The sequence below is a fragment of the Anomaloglossus baeobatrachus genome, chromosome 4 (genome assembly GCF_048569485.1).
Source record: "Anomaloglossus baeobatrachus isolate aAnoBae1 chromosome 4, aAnoBae1.hap1, whole genome shotgun sequence".
Lineage (NCBI taxonomy): Eukaryota > Metazoa > Chordata > Amphibia > Anura > Aromobatidae > Anomaloglossus > Anomaloglossus baeobatrachus.
In genome coordinates this window covers 526,761,037-526,780,799 of record NC_134356.1, presented here as the reverse complement: position 1 = coordinate 526,780,799, position 19,763 = coordinate 526,761,037, and the positions used below count along the sequence as shown (strand labels likewise).

The window sequence follows — 19,763 nt, the reverse complement described above, 5'->3', positions numbered from 1 at the left end:
GAAAGAGAGAGAGAGCGAAAGAGAGAGAGAGCGAAAGAGAGAGAGAGCGAAAGAGAGAGAGAGCGAGAGAGAGAGCGAAAGAGAGAGAGAGCGAAAGAGAGAGAGAGCGAAAGAGAGAGAGAGCGAAAGAGAGAGAGCGCGAAAGAGAGAGAGCGAAAGAGAGAGCGAAAGAGAGAGAGAGAGCGAAAGAGAGAGAGCGAAAGAGAGAGAGAGCGAAAGAGAGAGAGAGCGAAAGAGAGAGAGAGCGAAAGAGAGCGAAAGAGAGAGAGAGCGAAAGAGAGAGAGAGCGAAAGAGAGAGAGAGCGAAAGAGAGCGAAAGAGAGAGAGAGAGCGAAAGAGAGAGAGAGCGAAAGAGAGAGAGAGCGAAAGAGAGAGAGAGCGAGAGAGAGCGAGAGAGAGCGAAAGAGAGCGAAAGAGAGAGAGAGCGAAAGAGAGAGAGAGCGAAAGAGAGAGAGAGCGAAAGAGAGAGAGAGCGAAAGAGAGAGAGAGCGAAAGAGAGAGAGAGCGAGCGAAAGAGAGAGAGAGAGAGCGAAAGAGAGAGAGAGAGAGAGCGAAAGAGAGAGAGAGAGAGCGAAAGAGAGAGAGAGAGAGCGAAAGAGAGAGAGAGAGAGCGAAAGAGAGAGAGAGAGAGCGAAAGAGAGAGAGAGAGAGCGAAAGAGAGAGAGAGCGAAAGAGAGAGAGAGCGAAAGAGAGAGAGAGCGAAAGAGAGAGAGAGCGAAAGAGAGAGAGAGCGAAAGAGAGAGAGAGCGAAAGAGAGAGAGAGCGAAAGACAGAGAGAGCGAAAGACAGAGAGCGAAAGACAGAGAGCGAAAGACAGAGAGCGAAAGACAGAGAGAGCGAAAGAGAGAGAGCGAAAGAGAGAGCGAAAGAGAGAGAGCGAAAGAGAGCGAAAGAGAGCGAACGAGAAAGAGAGAGAGAGAAAGAGAGAGAGAGAGAAAGAGAGAGAGAAAGAGAGAGAGAAAGAGAGAGAGAGAAAGAGAAAGAAAGAGAAAGAGAGAGAAAGAGAGAAAGAGAGAAAGAGAGAGAGCGAGCGAAAGAGAGCGAAAGAGAGAGAGAGCGAAAGAGAGAGAGAGAGCGAAAGAGAGAGAGAGAGCGAAAGAGAGAGAGCGAAAGAGAGAGAGAGAGAGCGAAAGAGAGAGAGAGAGAGCGAAAGAGAGAGAGAGAGAGAGCGAAAGAGAGAGAGAGAGAGCGAAAGAGCGAGCGAGCGAAAGAGCGAGCGAGCGAAAGAGAGAGCGAGCGAAAGAGAGAGCGAGCGAAAGAGAGAGAGAGCGAAAGAGAGAGAGAGCGAAAGAGAGAGAGAGCGAGCGAAAGAGAGAGCGAGCGAAAGAGAGAGAGCGAAAGAGAGAGAGAGCGAAAGAGAGAGAGAGCGAAAGAGAGAGAGAGCGAAAGAGAGAGAGAGCGAAAGAGAGAGAGAGCGAAAGAGAGAGAGCGAAAGAGAGCGAGAGCGAACGAGAAAGAGAGAGAGAGAAAGAGAGAGAGAGAAAGAGAAAGAGAGAGAAAGAGAGAGAGAGAAAGAGAAAGAGAAAGAGAGAGAAAGAGAGAGAGAAAGAGAGAGAGAAAGAGAGAGAAAGAGAGAGAGAAAGAGAGAGAGAAAGAGAGAGAGAAAGAGAGAGAGAAAGAGAGAGAGAGAAAGAGAGAGAGAAAGAGAGAGAGAGAGAAAGAGAGAGAGAAAGAGAGGGAGAAAGAGAGAGAAAGAGAGAAAGAGAAAGAGAAAGAGAAAGAGAGAGAGAGAGAAAGAAAGAGAGAGAAAGAAAGAGAGAAAGAGAAAGAGAGAGAAAGAAAGAGAAAGAAAGAGAAAGAAAGAGAGAAAGAAAGAAAGAAAGAAAGAAAGAAAAAGAAAAAAAAAAAAAAAAAAAAATGGATCTGGATCGTGCACCTGGAATCCCGCGTCTGGGTCGGACGCGGATCCGGTATTCAAACCGTGCGGATCCGGATTTTGCCAATCCGGATCCGCTCAACACTGGTAGCAATATGTCTGCTGCGTTCCAAACGACAAACAATATTTTGAAACTGAATGACGTGTCAACGATCAATGATTTTCACCCTATTTGCGATCGCTCGGAGTCGCACATAGGTGTCACACGCAACGACGTCGCTAACGATGATGGAAGTGCGTCACGAAAACTGTGACCCCGACGACATATCGTCAGAAAAATCGTAGCTTGTAAAGCGGCCTTTAGTTATCCTCTGGAAAGTTATGAATTTTTGCATGGAAGAAAGTACGGTAGATAACGCACCCACCACCACTAATTACTGTCCTATATATGATCATAGAGCACTGTAATATTAGGAAGCAGAGAAACCACCTTTCTATTTATAGTAGGTTGTATATTTAGTTTTTGAGGTTCCCTGAAGGGGGTATTCCAGCCATAAACATTTATCACCTATCCCTGCTTATCACAAAAAGGGGAATCCAGGTCCTCCACTTCTTACGGCCAGCATTTGGGAAGGAGTTGGATGGATTGGTGGAGAAGAATGCCCACTATTTTTCAATACCCTATGCCCAGAGGGTGGGCACCTGGAAATACTGCAGCAAATAAGTAACTGGTATGAGATAGACAGCTCACCGTCCAAGCATGATGGCAGTGATCCAGCCCACCGCACCGAACTTCACTGCCAATAGATTCCTCAGTTAGGCTATCTGCGCACTGGGAAATGGAATTTTCTTGAGAAAATTCCGCATCCTCTCAAAGATTACCGCACCCGAGGTAAAAAACTGCGGGAAACCGCACCCGAAAACCGCATGCGGTTTGCCGCGGTTTTACCGCGGTATTATTCGCGGTATTGCCGCGGTTTTGCCGCGTGCGGGTTGGGATGTGCTTTATTGCATTCAATGCAATAAAGCACATTGAAGAAAAAAAAAAAAAAATACATTTAATTCTGATAGTAGATAGACAGAAGAATAGATAGAGGGATAGATAGACAGACAGAAGAATAGATAGAGGGATAGATAGACAGATAGATAGAGGGATAGATAGAGGACAGATCGCTGCATTTCCCACGGTCGGCAGTGAGTTCACATTACCGGCCGTGGGAAATGACCGGTAATTACCTCTGCTGTCTGCTGCTTTCATTCAGCGCTGTGTCTGTGACAGTCGCGGCTGGATGGAAGCAGCGCAGGACGTCGGACCTGTGGATTACGCCGGAGCTTTGGTGCGGGAGGGGTTAATAAAATGGTGAACGAGGCTTGTTGGTTTTATTTAAAATAAAGGATTTTTCTGTGTGTGTCTTTTATTCACTTTACTTACGGGTTGATCATGTCAGCTGTCACATAGACGCTGCCATGATCAAGCCTGGAGTTAATGGCGGTGATCCACCACCATTAACCCCTTGTATTACCTTGCCACCACTGCTACACGGTGGCAAGAAGAGCCGAGGACACGCCGGTGCTGCCGCATATTGCATGCGACAGTGCCGGGGCAGCTGCGGCTGATATTCTCGGCTGCGGGAGGGGGAGTGAGGCGGGGGACATTAACCCTGCCCCTCTCCCTCCCCAGCCTGAGAATACCGGGCCGCCGCTGTGTGCTTACCTCGGCTGGAAGGTAAATATGCAGCGGAGCCCACGTTCTTTTTTTTCTATATTTCTGTTTTCTTTCTATGTGTGATCTATGTCTGTGATGTGTCTGTGTCTGTGAGATGTGTGTTTGTTTACTCTCTGCTCCGCTTCCTCTTCCTGTAATGACATCACTTCCCTGCAAAACCGCAGACAAGCGATGCACATTACCGGAGGTAAACCGCGAAATACCGCAGGGAATAACGCAGGAAAACGCAGTGAACCGCACAGAATTTGCTTCCTGCGTTATTCCCTGCGGGATTTCATGATTAACATTGGAGTCAATGGAGTGAAATCCCGCAGCGATGTGCGGAAAAGAAGTGACATGCACTTGTTTTTGCTGCGGGATTCCCGCAGCAAAACATGCAGCTGTCAAATTCCGCCCAGTGCGCACAGGATTTTTTTTTCTCCATAGGATTTGCTGGTGATTCACTGCAGAGATGTTATGAACATTTTCTGCAGCGAAACATGCAGCAAATCCGCGGAAAATCCGCGGCAAAATCCGGTAAGTGCGCACATAGCCTTAATCTTTATCCATACTTCTTTCATACTTTGTTGCAAGCTTTCATGCAACACTGCAGCAACAAGGTATTGCAAATGCATGGTCCAGCTACATACAGTACATTATTTGGATGGTGCCGTCTAGTTTACACATTGCAAAGGAAATATGACCTACAGAGCTGTGATGCCACCTATTGGACAGGACACACAATAGCAAAAAAATATTTTCATATATTCATCGCAGAACGTAAAGGTTTTTTTCTTTCAAAAATGGATCTTGAAATGGAAAGCTAAAAATACATGGGACCATCAAGTTCATCTTTTGTACCCTCCACAGTGATAACAGCTCATAACACAGGGAAGAAGGGAATTTTGTTTACTTACCGTAAATTCCTTTTCTTCTAGCTCCAATTGGGAGACCCAGACAATTGGGTGTATAGCTTCTGCCTCCGGAGGCCACACAAAGTATTACACTAAAAGTGTAAAGCCCCTCCCCTTCTGCCTATACACCCCCCGTGCTCACGGGCTCCTCAGTTTTGGTGCAAAAGCAAGAAGGAGGAAAAAATTATAATTGGTTTAAAGTAAATTCAATCCGAAGGAATATCGGAGAACTGAAACCATTCAACATGAACAACATGTGTACACAAAAAACAGGGGCGGGTGCTGGGTCTCCCAATTGGAGCTAGAAGAAAAGGAATTTACGGTAAGTAAACAAAATTCCCTTCTTCTTTGTCGCTCCATTGGGAGACCCAGACAATTGGGACGTCCAAAAGCAGTCCCTGGGTGGGTAAATAATACCTCATAATAGAGCCGCAACCGGCTCCGTCCTACAGGTGGGCAACCGCCGCCTGAAGGACTCGCCTACCTAGGCTGGCATCTGCCGAAGCATAGGTATGCACCTGATAGTGTTTCGTGAAAGTGTGCAGGCTCGACCAGGTAGCCGCCTGACACACCTGCTGAGCCGTAGCCTGGTGCCGCAAAGCCCAGGACGCTCCCACGGCCCTGGTAGAATGGGCCTTCAGCCCTGAGGGAACCGGAAGCCCGGAGGAACGATAAGCCTCGAGAATTGGTTCCTTGATCCACCGAGCCAGGGTTGATTTGGAAGCTTGTGTCCCTTTACGCTGGCCAGCGACAAGGACAAAGAGTGCATCCGAGCGGCGCAGGGGCGCCGTACGAGAAATGTAGAATCTGAGTGCTCTCACCAGATCTAACAAGTGCAAATCCTTTTCACATTGGTGAACTGGATGAGGACAAAAAGAGGGTAAGGAGATAACCTGATTGAGATGAAAGGGAGAAAGTCCGGAACCGGACGCAGAACCACCTTGTCCTGGTGAAACACTAGGAAGGGGGCTTTGCATGACAGCGCTGCTAGCTCAGACACTCTCCGAAGCGAAGTGACTGCTACTAGGAAAACCACCTTCTGCGAAAGGCGTGAGAGAGAGATATCCCTCATTGGCTCGAACGCTGGTTTCTGAAGAACCATCAGCACCCTGTTCAGATCCCAGGGTTCTAACGGACGCTTGTAAGGAGGTACGATGTGACAAACCCCCTGCAGGAACGTGCGTACCTGTGGAAGTCTGGCTAGGCACTTCTGAAAAAAGACAGAGAGCGCAGAGACTTGTCCCTTAAGGGAGCCTAGTGACAAACCCTTTTCTAATCCGGATTGAAGGAAGGACAGAAAAGTCGGCAAGGTAAACGGCCAGGGAGAAACACCCTGAGCAGAGCACCACGACAGGAATATTTTCCACGTCCTGTGGTAGATCTTGGCGGACGTTGGTTTCCTAGCCTGTCTCATGGTGGCAATGACCTCTTGAGATAATCCTGAAGACGCTAGGATCCAGGACTCAATGGCCACACAGTCAGGTTCAGGGCCGCAGAATACAGATGGAAAAACGGCCCTTGAGACAGCAAGTCTGGTCGGTCTGGTAGTGCCCACGGTTGGCCGACCGTGAGATGCCACAGATCCGGGTACCACGACCTCCTCGGCCAGTCTGGAGCGACGAGGATGGCGCGGCGGCAGTCGGCCCTGATCTTGCGTAACACTCTGGGCAACAGTGCCAGAGGAGGAAACACATAAGGGAGTTGAAACTGCGACCAATCCTGAACTAAGGCGTCTGCCGCCAGAGCTCTGTGGTCTTGAGACCGTGCCATGAACGTCGGGACCTTGTTGTTGTGCCGGGACGCCATTAGGTCGACGTCCGGCATCCCCCAGCGGCAACAGATCTCCTGAAACACGTCCGGGTGAAGGGACCATTCCCCTGCGTCCATGCCCTGGCGACTGAGAAAGTCTGCTTCCCAGTTTTCTACGCCCGGGATGTGAACTGCGGATATGGTGGAGGCTGTGGCTTCCACCCACAGCAGAATCCGCCGAACTTCCTGGAAGGCTTGCCGACTGCGTGTCCCGCCTTGGTGGTTGATGTATGCCACCGCTGTGGAGTTGTCCGACTGAATTCGGATCTGTTTGCCTTCCAGCCACGGCTGGAACGCCTTTAGGGCAAGATACACTGCCCTTATCTCCAGAACATTGATCTGAAGGGAGGACTCTGTCTGAGTCCAAGTCCCCTGAGCCCTGTGGTGGAGAAAGACCGCTCCCCACCCTGACAGGCTCGCGTCCGTCGTGACCACAGCCCAGGATGGGGGCAGGAAGGATTTCCCCTTCGACAGAGAAGTGGGAAGAAGCCACCACTGAAGGGAAGCTTTGGCTGCCCGAGAAAGGGAGACGTTCCTGTCGAGGGACGTCGACTTCCTGTCCCATTTGCGGAGAATGTCCCATTGAAGTGGGCGCAGATGAAACTGCGCAAAAGGAACTGCCTCCATTGCTGCCACCATCTTCCCTAGGAAGTGCATGAGGCGCCTCAGGGGGTGTGACTGACCATGAAGGAGAGATTGCACCCCTGTCTGTAGTGAACGCTGTTTGTTCAGCGGAAGCTTCACTATCGCTGAGAGAGTATGAAACTCCATGCCAAGATATGTCAGTGATTGGGCCGGTGTCAGATTTGACTTTGGAAAATTGATGATCCACCCGAAACTCTGGAGAGTTTCCAGAGCAATGTTCAGGCTGTGTTGGCATGCCCCTTGAGAGGGTGCCTTGACAAGTAGATCGTCTAAGTAAGGGATCACCGAGTGTCCCTGAGAGTGTAGGATTGCCACCACTGTTGCCATGACCTTGGTGAAGACCCGTGGGGCTGTTGCCAGGCCAAAAGGTAGTGCCACGAACTGAAGGTGTTCGTCCCCTATGGCGAAGCGCAGGAAGCGCTGATGCTCTGGCGCAATCGGTACGTGGAGATAAGCATCTTTGATGTCTATTGATGCCAGGAAATCTCCTTGGGACATTGAGGCGATGACGGAGCGGAGCGATTCCATCCGGAACCGCCTGGTTTTCACATGCTTGTTGAGCAGCTTTAGGTCCAGAACGGGACGGAAGGATCCGTCCTTTTTTGGCACCACGAACAAGTTGGAGTAAAAACCGTGACCCCGTTGCTGAAGAGGAACCGGGATCACCACTCCTTCCGCCTTCAGGGTGCCCACCGCCTGCATAAGAGCCTCGGCTCTGTCGGGGGGTGGAGATGTTCTGAAGAAACGAGTCGGAGGACGAGAGTTGAACTCTATCCTGTAACCGTGAGATAGAATGTCTCTCACCCATCGGTCTTTTACTTGTGGCAGCCAGGCGTCGCAAAAGCGAGAGAGCCTGCCACCGACCGAGGATGCGGTTTGAGGAGGCCGAAAGTCATGAGGAGGCCGCTTTGGGAGCGGTTCCTCCGGCGGTCTTTTTAGGACGTGACTTAGACTGCCATGCATCGGAGTTCCTCTGATCTTTCTGAGGCCTTTTGGACGAGGAAAATTGAGATCTGCCCGCGGTCCGAAAGGACCGAAACCTCGATTGTACCTTCCGTGGTTGAGGTCTGTTTGGTTTGGACTGGGGTAAGGATGAATCCTTTCCCTTGGATTGTTTAATGATTTCATCCAATCGCTCACCAAACAAGCGGTCGCCAGCCAATGGCAAACCGGTTAAGAACTTTTTGGAAGCAGAGTCTGCCTTCCATTCACGTAGCCACATGGCCCTGCGGAGTACCACCGAGTTGGCGGATGCCACCGCCGTACGGCTCGCAGAGTCCAGGATAGCATTAATGGCGTAGGACGCAAACGCCGACGCCTGATTGGTTAAGGACACCACTTGCGGGGCAGATGTACGTGTTACTGCATGAATCTGCGCCTGACAAGCTGAGATAGCTTGGAGTGCCCATACGGCAGCGAATGCTGGGGCAAAAGACGCGCCTATAGCTTCATAGATGGATTTCAACCATAGTTCCATCTGTCTGTCAGTGGCATCTTTGAGTGAAGCCCCATCTTCCACTGCAACTATGGATCTAGCCGCCAGTCTGGAGATTGGAGGATCCACCTTAGGACACTGAGTCCAGCCCTTGACAACCTCGGGGGGGGGAAGGGATAACGTGTGTCCTTAAGGCGCTTGGAAAAACGCTTGTCTGGACAGTCTCGGTTTTTCTGGATTGCCTCTCTGAAGTCAGAGTGATCCAGAAACATATTTAATGTACGCTTTGGAAACCTGAAACGGAACTTCTCCTGAGAAGCAGACTCCTCAATTGGAGGAGCTGGGGGAGAAATATCCAACACCTGATTGATGGTCGCTATAAGGTCATTCACTACTGCGTCACCTTCAGGTGTATCTAGGTTGAGAGCGGCTTCAGGATCAGAATCCTGATCTGATACCTCCGCTTCATCCTCCAGAGAGTCCCCCTGCTGGGACCCTGAACAGTGTGATGAAGTGGAGGGAATTTCCCAGCGACCCCGCTTGGGCGGCCTGGGACTGCGGTCCGTGTCAGAGACCTCACCCTGGGACCTATGGGTTACCCCCGGGGCACTTTGCTGTTCCAATTGAGGGGGACCAGGGGTCAAGGATTGGATAGAGCCCGGGGCCTGAATCACCGGTCTGGACTGCAATGCTTCCAGTATTTTAGCAGACCATTTATCCATAGTCTCAGACAGTTTGTCAGCAAAGGCTGCAAACTCCGTCCCTGTCACCTGGACAGTGGTAGCAGGTGGATCCACCTGGGCCACCTGTAGTAGAGGCTCCGGCTGAGTAAGTGCCACAGGGGCCGAGCATTGCACACAATGAGGGTCAGTGGAACCTGCCGGTAGTACAGCTGTACATGAGGTACAGGTTGCAAAGTACGCCTGTGCTTTGGCACCCTTGCTTTTTGCAGATGACATGTTGTCTCCTCTGAGAACAACCAGGAGGGTATATAGCCAAAAATCAACAGAGCGACCGTACAGTGCAATGTATAGCCTATAAGCCTATACATATATATATATATACACACTTCGGTACTCAGTGGGGCCAGCACCACAGGTGCTGCTTACCGACCGCTCAGAGCGGCTGTGTGGTCACCAGATTCCCTGCCTGGGTCTCCCTGTGTTGTCTCTCCTCTCCAGCGTCTGAATCGCTGACAGGAATGGCTGCCGGCGTTCTGTGGGGAGGAGGAGACCGTGGGCGTGCCCAAGAAAAGTGCGGGAATCCAGTGCCCCACTGTACTGAGTGAGGAGGGAGGAGGATACTAATGTATGCTCCAGCCCTCCGCTGACGATCCGTGCAGCGTCCCGCCCCTCCCCTGACTGGCAGGCCTGTGGGCGGGAATAAACGACACTAGGCCGCAGAAGCCGGGGACTAAAGTTATAAGCGCGGCCGGCAATAAGCGCGGCCGCGCGGTAGTCCCCCGGCGCACTAACACCTCCGGCAGTGCTGGAAAGTGTCTGGCACAAGCGCTCCATGTCCGGCGCACTAACACACCCAGCAGTGCTGGAAAGTGTCTGGCACAAGCGCTCCATGCCCGGCGCACTAACACACCCAGCAGTGCTGGAAAGTGTCTGGCACAAGCGCTCCATGCCCCGCGCACTAACACACCCAGCAGTGCTGGAAAGTGTCTGGCACAAGCGCTCCATGCCCGGCGCACTAACACACCCAGCAGTGCTGTAATGTGTATGGCACCAGCGCTCCATGCGCGGTCCCCACGGGGACACAGAGTACCTCATAGTAGCAGGGCCTTGTCCCTGACGATACCCAGCTCCTATCCTGCAGATTCCCAGGGGCTGCGGAGGGAGCACGGTCCCAGTGCCTGGAGACCGATCCGGATCCCACTTCACCCAGAGCCCATTAAGGGATGGGGAAGGAAAACAGCATGTGGCTCCTGCCTGTGTACCCGCAATGGGTACCTCAACCTTAACAACACCGCCGACAAAGTGGGGTGAGAAGGGAGCATGCTGGGGGCCCTGTTATGGGCCCTCTTTTCTTCCATCCGACCTAGTCAGCAGCTGCTGCTGACCAAGCTGTGGAGCTATGCGTGGATGTCTGCCTCCTTCGCACAAAGCATAAAAACTGAGGAGCCCGTGAGCACGGGGGGTGTATAGGCAGAAGGGGAGGGGCTTTACACTTTTAGTGTAATACTTTGTGTGGCCTCCGGAGGCATAGCTATACACCCCAATTGTCTGGGTCTCCCAATGGAGCGACAAAGAAATGCAACGTTCTGCTTCATGTTCAGAGAAGGTACTGCCGACGGGTAAAGCATAGATGTACAGGTCAATCCATACAGACGCTTATAGTAATTTACCACCCTGCTAATAATACTGAATTTACCTGGATGAGGTCCAGAATTCCCAGTTCACTTTCCGAGGAATCCACACAGAACACGAAGTAAAGAGTAGCATAATGGCGATAGATGAGTTTATAGTCAGATCCTCCAATTAAACTGTAAAGACATAACAAAGGCTATATATTAGTCAGTGAGCAAAAATGAGCTTACAAAGAGCTCCTGACAGCGGATCCATTCTGTCCACAGGCAGCACGTGTCAGGCACTGGCTGGATGATTTCAGCCATGTAGGTTTGACTCTGAAATGCTGCAGCGTTTTAGAGAGAATCATACATTAAAGGACCGAGACTAGTCAGACAGGCGGGTACCCAGCAGCTTCTACCTGCGTACTGCCAATGACTGACAGGTCACTCCCTATACACACACACACAAATAAGGAGAGACCCGTTACTGAGGGGAGCAGGAGAGGAGAATCTGCCAGGACCCAGGTTCCAGTCCAACTCGGTCCTTGGCAGCTTTTAAAGTATATTTTTCTCTGAGATACCGCAGCTTTTCAAAGTTAACCTTCAGTTAGTTGCACCAAAAATACCAGTCCACAGGACCCAAGCTCCTCGCTGTGGCATGTGTAGTTGATGCTGCTTCTCGCGATGCACTGAGGAGAAAGGGGCACTCTAGCTAGATATCTACCGAAACGGAGCGTTACCTACCGTCCATACCGCTGGAAATATGATAAAAAAAACTCGCTAGGGGTCCAATGGACCACACATGACTGATTAAAAGGTTAAACATACATGGCTCAAATCATACAGCCAGTGTTTTATGCTGCCTGATCCACAGGCAGCATGAATCAGCTGTCAGGTTCCCTTTACGTAGAATATTCTTGGCTCAATGGGATTATTCAATAACCACACATCTGCTTTTCATTTTCAACCTCATGTGTACTTCCCCCTCAGCCTCCATCTTGATTCCAAATAGTGATGGGTACTTTATCTGAACGATGAGAGCCGCCACCATAGTGCAGGGGTCTCAAACTCAGCTGGGTGTATGGGACACACATAGAAAAAATATAATTTGGGGGGGGCGCATTCTTTGCAGGGCCAAGCGACGTTTTTAGTGGTACTATTTATTTTTCTTTACAAGTTTGGATCAGTTTTTGAACAGATGTTGCTTGTTTATTATAATAAACATACACTTTTTGTTTATATATAAAAAATATTTTTAATGCTGATCTTCCCATCCAGGTTCCCTTCTTGTAGTAATTGCCTATCCTGGTTCCCTTCTTGTAGTAATTGCCTATCCTGGTTCCCTTCTTGTAGTAAAGCCCCATTCTGGATCCCTTCTTGTAGTAATGTGCCCCATTCTTGTCCCATTGTATTAATGTCCCCTTTCCTGGTCCTTTGTAGCAATGCCCTGTAGTAGTCTCGCCCATTGTGCCATTCTACACACACACACACACACACACACACACACACACACACGTCGTCCGTTCCCCCGTGTCCTTTTCCCATGGCCCCCTTTGTGATCGTGGCCGATGCAGGGGGGCACCGCGGTCAGTCACACTTTACTTCAGACGCGCTGTGCAGATCCAAGCTCTGTGCATAATTATTCCATTCCACGGGCAGCCGCTAGCCGATCAGAGGCCAGGAAATTACATCATACGCTTCAGCTACTGGCCTGTGATAGTCAGTAAGGGGGATGCATTTGGAATAGCTGCGCAAAGAGCGTGACACTGCGTAGCAACGTCCAATCATCTGAAATAAAGCACTAACTGCTGCGGCCTCTGTACCGGCCGTTCTCATCAAGGAGGCCACAGGCCGCACGGAGCAGCCTCAGGGGCTGCATGCAGCCCGCGTGTCTCAGACCCCTGCCCTAGTAACAGCCACTTGTGCTGTCTTAATGCCTCTACCTGGGGATAAAATGACCTAGTCCAGCTGCCAATGAGACAAAAAACCCTGAGTTTGTGGGATGGGATTCAAACCCATCTGCACTGTGTGATTTTACGACAAATTTTGTGTTTTCCTGCGTGTAAAGATATATTTTATATGAATCCATGTGGACTCTTTTTTGGCAAATGATGCAGATCACCAAGAAGAGCCATGATTATCTTTCCTCTATTGTGTGTTCTCCTAAATAATTTAATAGATATCATTATCCAGTAGGGTGAACAGTCATCTCCTACATTATAAGTGTGATGGGAGCAGTACAGTCATCATCATTATCTTTGTTATGTGTTTCAGATCCATCCCTGTGGAGAATTTCAGTGACACAGTCCATGCCAATGCATCATGCATGAACTTCAACTAATGGTGAGCTTCCCAGGGTGTCACCAGGAGATGACATGATCTACCTGAAGAGCAAGGGGAGTAGTGACTGGAAAATAAATAAATTATACATATGAACACACAGATATGGTACTAGAGACAAAATGAATTAAGAAGAGAAGAAGAAAAAAAAAACCAAAAACTGAAAAACTGGAGTGCTACCTTAATGTCATTGTTCATGGTCATCGGACACTGAAAAGTGTAGTATGGAAAAACGTATCATCAAATTTGAAGTCTAAATAATATTCTGCAGTATAAAAGTAATTATATTATCCCCTTCCCAGATACACAACATCTCCAAGAAATAAACCATCAGGACTCCATCGCTCATGGTCATAGATGGAACTTTGGTCTACTGCAAATAACTTCACATAGATGAAAAATCTATATACAGCTCTGACAAAAATTAAAAGACAACTGCAAAATTGTCAGTTTTTCTGATTTTTCTCTTTATAGGTATAATTTATTGAGTAAAATGTAAATTGTTCTTTTATTCTATAAACTACTGACCACAGGTCTCCCAATTTCCAAGCAATACATTTTGTTTTTATTTTCTGAAAATGAGAAATGGTCAAAATAACAAAAAAACACATTGCTTTCATACCTCAAGTAATGCAAAGAAAACAAGGTCATAATCATTTAGAAACAACAATACTAATATTTGAACTCAGGAAGAGTCCGGAAATCAATATTTTGTGGAATAACCATGATTTTAATCACAGCTTTCATGCGTCTTGGCATGCTTTCCACCAGTCTTTCACACTGCTTTTGGGCGACCTTATGCCAGTCCTGGTGCACAAATTTAACCAGTTCTTTGTTTGATGGCTTGTGACTATCCATCTTCCTCTTAATTACATTCCAGAGGTTTTCAATGAGGTTCAGGTCTGGAGATTGAGCTGCCCATGACAGGGTTTTGGTGTGGTGGTCCTTCATTCACACGTTGATTGACCTAGCTGTGTAGCATGGCACATTGTCCTCTTTAGCTTTGCCCAACACCTGGTCGTCTAATGGTTAGACAGAGACCTAGAGAGGTGTACAAGCCACAGTATCTTGCACCCACTGTGAGATTTGGTGTAGGACCGGTCATGATCTAGGAATGCTTCTGGTATTGTGCAGATTAAACTTGCGAAGGACATATGAATCAAGCTGCATACAAGGTTATCCTGGAAAAACAGTTGCTTCCTTCTGCTCAGGCAATGTTCCCCAACTCTGAGGACTGTTTTTCCAGCAGGACAATGCGCCATGCCACACAGCTAGGTCAATCAATGTGTGGATGAAGGACCACCACATCTAAACCCGGTCATGGTCAGCCCAATCTTCAGACCTGAACCCCATTGAAAACCTCTGCATTGTAATCAAGAGGAACATGGATAGTCACAAGCCATCAAACAAAGAACTGCTTACATTTTTGCATCAGGAGTGGCATAAAGTCACCCAAAAGCAGTGTGAAAGACTGGTGGAAAGCATGCCAAGACGCATGAAAGCTGTGATTAAAAATCAAGGTTATTCCACAAAATATTGATTTCTGAACTCTTCCTGAGTTAAAACATTATTAGTATTATTATTTTTAAAGGATTATGACCTTGTAAAAACAATACATTTTCTTTTTGTAATTTTGACCATTTCTCATTTTCAGAAAATAAATGCAAAATTTATTGCTTGGAAATTCGGAGACATTATCAGTAGTTTATAGAATAAAAGAACAATTTACATTTTAAAAATCAGAAAAACTGACAATTTTGTAGTGTTCTCTTAATTTTTGCCAGAACTGTATATGCATGATAGCGGTGACGTGTGCTCGGATTAGGGGGACAGTGGTGATGTTCAACAGCTTGTCCTCTCAATTCTGTGGTAAGAAGTCAATTAAAGGGAACCTGTCAGATGTAATATGCACCCAAAACAAGGAACAGTTCTGGGTGCATATTGATAATCACTGTAACTGTCCCTGTATACACTAGCATAGATAGAGATCTTTAGAAAAAGTATTTCTAAAGATCTTTTACTGTATGCTAATGAGGAAGGGGACTAGTCCCCTAGGCATTAGATCCCCTTGCTAGTTGCCCCATTATCATGTTAGTGAGCCCCTGTGGGCCCCTGTGGGTATGCTAACATGCTAATGAATATGCAGCGTCGCAGGATCATCTCACTCACCTCTTCACCGCCATCGCGTCCGACAGGGGATTTCGGCTGAGTGCGCATGAACCCGGAGTTTGGGTCATACGCAGTACTTCAGTTTGAAGCCAGGATGCGTACACCCGACTTCATAGTGCACATGACTGAAACTACAGGGTCATGCGCACTGAGCCAAAATCCCCCGTTAGACGTGATGGCGGCAGAGAGGTGAGTGAGATCATCCTGTGATGCTGCATATTCATTAGCATGTTAGCACACCAACAGGGGCGTACTAACATGCTAATGGAACCAACTAGCCAGGAAAGCAACGCCCAGGGGACTAGTCCCATCGCTTATTAGAATACGGTAAAGGATCTTTAGAAATACTTTTTGTAAAGCTCTCTTTATCTATGCTAGTGTATACAGGGACGGTTAGGCAGGGATTAGCGATATGCAGCCAGAACTGCTCGTGGTTCTGGGTGCCTACTGGACCTGACAGGCTCACTTTAACCTTATATGTATATCTTTCATTCCCATCTCTTCTTCTCCTATAGGTAAATTGAGAGTTCATGCAACTGAGCTATCAAAAACCTTAGGGCAATTGTATTTTCGGTCCGAGAGTGATCTGACAAAACATTGTTTTGCACTAGACCATCACACTAGGCCATGGAAGTCAAAGGGTCTGTGAAAAAAAACCAAAAACGGACAATACTCAGATGAAATCCAAGTGCGATGCGAATTTCACAAACTAACACAATGGAGAATTTTTTTATGATCTTCTCCATCTCTAATTACAAGTAATTGGACCGATTTTCTCAGATGAGAAAAAAATAAGGTGATGTGACCCTAGCATTAAAGTGGCTTTCTGGTCTAAAATGGTAAGTCTGCAGAGTCACTCTATGTATCACTATGTGACTGCAGACTTATCAATTCCCTCCAGCGTACTGTGTACTACGAGAAGTCGCTGGTTTCTGAGCCGGGAATGGCGGTCACATGACCACAAGTGTGCACTATGCATGTTCCTGGCCAGAACCAGGGGCGCAGCCTCACTCAATACAAACGTATGGCGTGGGCACCAGGGCTGTGGAGTCGGAGCTCATTTTGGTGAAGTCGGAGTAAGGGAAGTTGAGGTGTCGGAGTCGAAGGTTTGGCTTACAGACTCCACAGCCCTGGTGGGCACATCAGACTAGTAGGCATGGCCTTGCTTAATAAATTTGTTTTGAGCAAGGCAGCGCCCACTATTCGGGTTCTGCCTGGGAACATGCATAGCACACAAATGTGGTCACGTGAGTGCCGTTGCAGGCTCAGAAACCAACAAATTCTTGCACAGGGTGTACGCTGGGGATCTGATCAGTCTGCAGTCACATAGAGAGACACATAGAGAGACTGCAGACTTATTTTAGACTGGACAACCCATATAAAAAACTTCGGCTCTCCCTCACCCCATCTCCTACTGTTTCGGTGCTACGACGTACAGATTGTGTCACTGGCAATGATTATAAGGGTTAAACCAATAGAAAATTCTTACAAATGACTTGTGTTACACAGGTAATTGTAGCAGTGACCTCGGCATGATCTCTGCTATGGACTTTTATTATGTAAGTGGGGACAATCCCTATAAAAAGGCACCGTAAGTATATGAAACTAGCAAGTGAAGCCGGGTGATGCTGACAGGGCCATGGCCAACTGCTCCCTACAGCCTTGTCAGCAGCGCACATAGGGGGCAGACGTAGCACCCGGCAGCTACACATTGTACACAATCCTTATTATAATTCTAATTTCCCAGCATAAAGGCACGTCCTGCCGGCTCCTGCACATCTCTGTGGAGAGCTGTTTATCTGAACAAACGTGGTCAGTGGTGGGTCAGCCAGGTATGTCTATGGCCATCACCTTCATAGGGTGTGATATGGTGATGGTCATATGGGGCACCACATGACAGAATACACGTTCTCACAGCTGTACCTTCCTCCCTCCAGGAAGTTGCAGACATTGTCATCCCTCTTGGACACCAGGTGGAAGGTCTCCCTCACTATCTGCTGCTGCATCTCTTCACTCTACAAGAAAGCGCACAAGATAGTGAGCGAGAGGACAAGGAGCAGAGCAACAGGGGGGGAAAGAGCAGAGCAGAACACCAAGGGGTTAGAGGACAGCAGAGCAGAACACCGAGGGGTTAGAGGAGAGCAGAGCAGAACACCAAGGGGTTAGAGGAGAGCAGAGCAGAACACCAAGGGGTTAGAGGAGAGCAGAGCAGAACACCAAGGGGTTAGAGGAGAGCAGAGCAGAACACCAAGGGGTTAGAGGAGAGCAGAGCAGAACACCAAGGGGTTAGAGGAGAGCAGAGCAGAACACCAAGGGGTTAGAGGAGAGCAGAGCAGAACACCAAGGGGTTAGAGGAGAGCAGAGCAGAACACCAAGGGGTTAGAGGAGAGCAGAGCAGAACACCAAGGGGTTAGAGGAGAGCAGAGCAGAACACGAAGGGGTTAGAGGAGAGCAGAGCAGAACACCAAGGGGTTAGAGGACAGCAGAGCAGAACACCGAGGGGTTAGAGGACAGCAGAGCAGAACACCGAGGGGTTAGAGGACAGCAGAGCAGAACACCGAGGGGTTAGAGGACAGCAGAGCAGAACACCGAGGGGTTAGAGGACAGCAGAGCAGAACACCGAGGGGTTAGAGGAGAGCAGAGCAGAACACCAAGGAGTTAGAGGAGAGCAGAGCAGAACACCAAGGGGTTAGAGGAGAGCAGAGCAGAACACCAAGGGGTTAGAGGAGAGCAGAGCAGAACACCAAGGAGTTAGAGGAGAGCAGAGCAGAACACCAAGGGGTTAGAGGACAGCAGAGCAGAACACCAAGGGGTTAGAGGAGAGCAGAGCAGAACACCAAGGGGTTAGAGGAGAGCAGAGCAGAACACCAAGGGGTTAGAGGAGAGCAGAGCAGAACACCAAGGGGTTAGAGGAGAGCAGAGCAAAACACCAAGGGGTTAGAGGAGAGCAGAGCAGAACACCAAGGGGTTAGAGGACAGCAGAGCAGAACACCAAGGGGTTAGAGGACAGCAGAGCAGAACACCAAGGGGTTAGAGGACAGCAGAGCAGAACACCAAGGGGTTAGAGGACAGCAGAGCAGAACACCAAGGGGTTAGAGGACAGCAGAGCAGAACACCAAGGGGTTAGAGGACAGCAGAGCAGAACACCAAGGGGTTAGAGGACAGCAGAGCAGAACACCAAGGGGTTAGAGGACAGCAGAGCAGAACACCAAGGGGTTAGAGGACAGCAGAGCAGAACACCAAGGGGTTAGAGGACAGCAGAGCAGAACACCAAGGGGTTAGAGGACAGCAGAGCAGAACACCAAGGGGTTAGAGGACAGCAGAGCAGAACACCAAGGGGTCAGAGGAGAGCGCAGCAGAACACCAAGGGGGTTAGAGGAGAGCGCAGCAGAACACCAAGGGGTTAGAGGACAGCAGAGCAGAACACCAATGGGTTAGAGGACAGCAGAGCAGAACACCAAGGGGTCAGAGGAGAGTGCAGCAGAAAAGAACAGTACAGCACCGAGAGGACAGAGCGCAGCAGAAAATAACGGTAGGCACTGAGGGTAGAATAGAAGAGAACTGTACGGCACCGAGGGTTAAAAGCAGAACAGAACAACACTGGGGGGGGTCAGCACAATGCAAAACGTGACTGGGGGGTCAACACTGGAGGGGGTTCAGTGCAGAGAAGAGCAAAACAACACTGGGGGGGGTTCAGTGCAGAGCACAACAACACTGGGGGTCAGTGCACTATATGGTGGTCTGGCCACTCCCGGTGACTCACAAAGTGCTGGTAGAAGCGCATGAACCGCGGCTTCCCATGATTGTTGAACACCAGAATGGCCTTTATCATCCTGACTGTGGCTCTGGCACTAATATTCCTGCTCCCAGCCAGGAACACACATCCGGTCCCGGTGTCACAGCGGAAGCTTCCCCCGGCGGAGGTGTTTCCGGTCCGTGCTGTTCCTGGGCTCAGCGCCTCCGTGCCCTCCCGGTGGACGCAGCGCTCATTCCTTCCCCGCACGTTACCGGCCTTCTTGTGACTGATGGTGCTGCTATTACCGCCATGTATTCTCGTTTTCCTCGCTCCTTCCCCGTGCACAGCGCCGTATGAGGGGCGCTTTGTGGGCGGCTGTACTGGTGCACGGCTGCATTATGCTCTGAAAATCGGGGAGAAATGGGAATTGGGAAAAGCGGCCGTTATTCCATTTCTGTGTGATCATGTCAGTGTACTCTACAAAGCCTGCAAGACACTCCAATATTGCAGTGTTTGTAAATGACCTGTGAGGCCGAGCTGTGGGCATCGTGGGAGCACCAAGATGGCTGCAATGCCCGCCGGCGCTCTGCCGATGACCGGGCTCACACAGAGATAGGAACAACCGTTTAAACGCCGCTGTTACACATGGAAAACTGCATCTAATGGTTAAACAGCAGCAATTCGCACAAGTTCTGGTCGCTGCTGTATAATGCACGCTTCACCCGCCCTGTATGAAGCATGTTCGGCTCCTGGGCATTCACACACCCGATATACAGGCTGCACTCATGTCTGCCATCTGCAAGGGGCTAATAGTAGAGGTGAGCGAGCATTACTATGCTGGGTGTTCAAACCGAACAGGTCGGACACTCGTGTACCAAGTATAATGGAAGTCAATGGG

General features: G+C 49.3%; 1 protein-coding gene across 1 annotated transcript in view; it reads right to left on the bottom strand.

Moving 5' to 3' along the window:
* AP3S2 (adaptor related protein complex 3 subunit sigma 2) overlaps positions 1 to 19,257 on the bottom strand; it is a 100,747-nt gene extending 81,490 nt beyond the window's left edge. Inside the window, exons 1-3 of the mRNA XM_075345912.1 lie at positions 18,893 to 19,257; positions 17,053 to 17,144; positions 10,704 to 10,815 (exon numbers count right to left, since the gene is read on the bottom strand). Coding sequence (XP_075202027.1) covers positions 10,704 to 10,815; positions 17,053 to 17,144; positions 18,893 to 18,961 — 273 coding nt within the window. The 5' untranslated portion in view covers positions 18,962 to 19,257. The remainder of the gene's footprint in view (positions 1 to 10,703; positions 10,816 to 17,052; positions 17,145 to 18,892) is intronic.
* Positions 19,258 to 19,763: the final 506 nt, after the last annotated feature.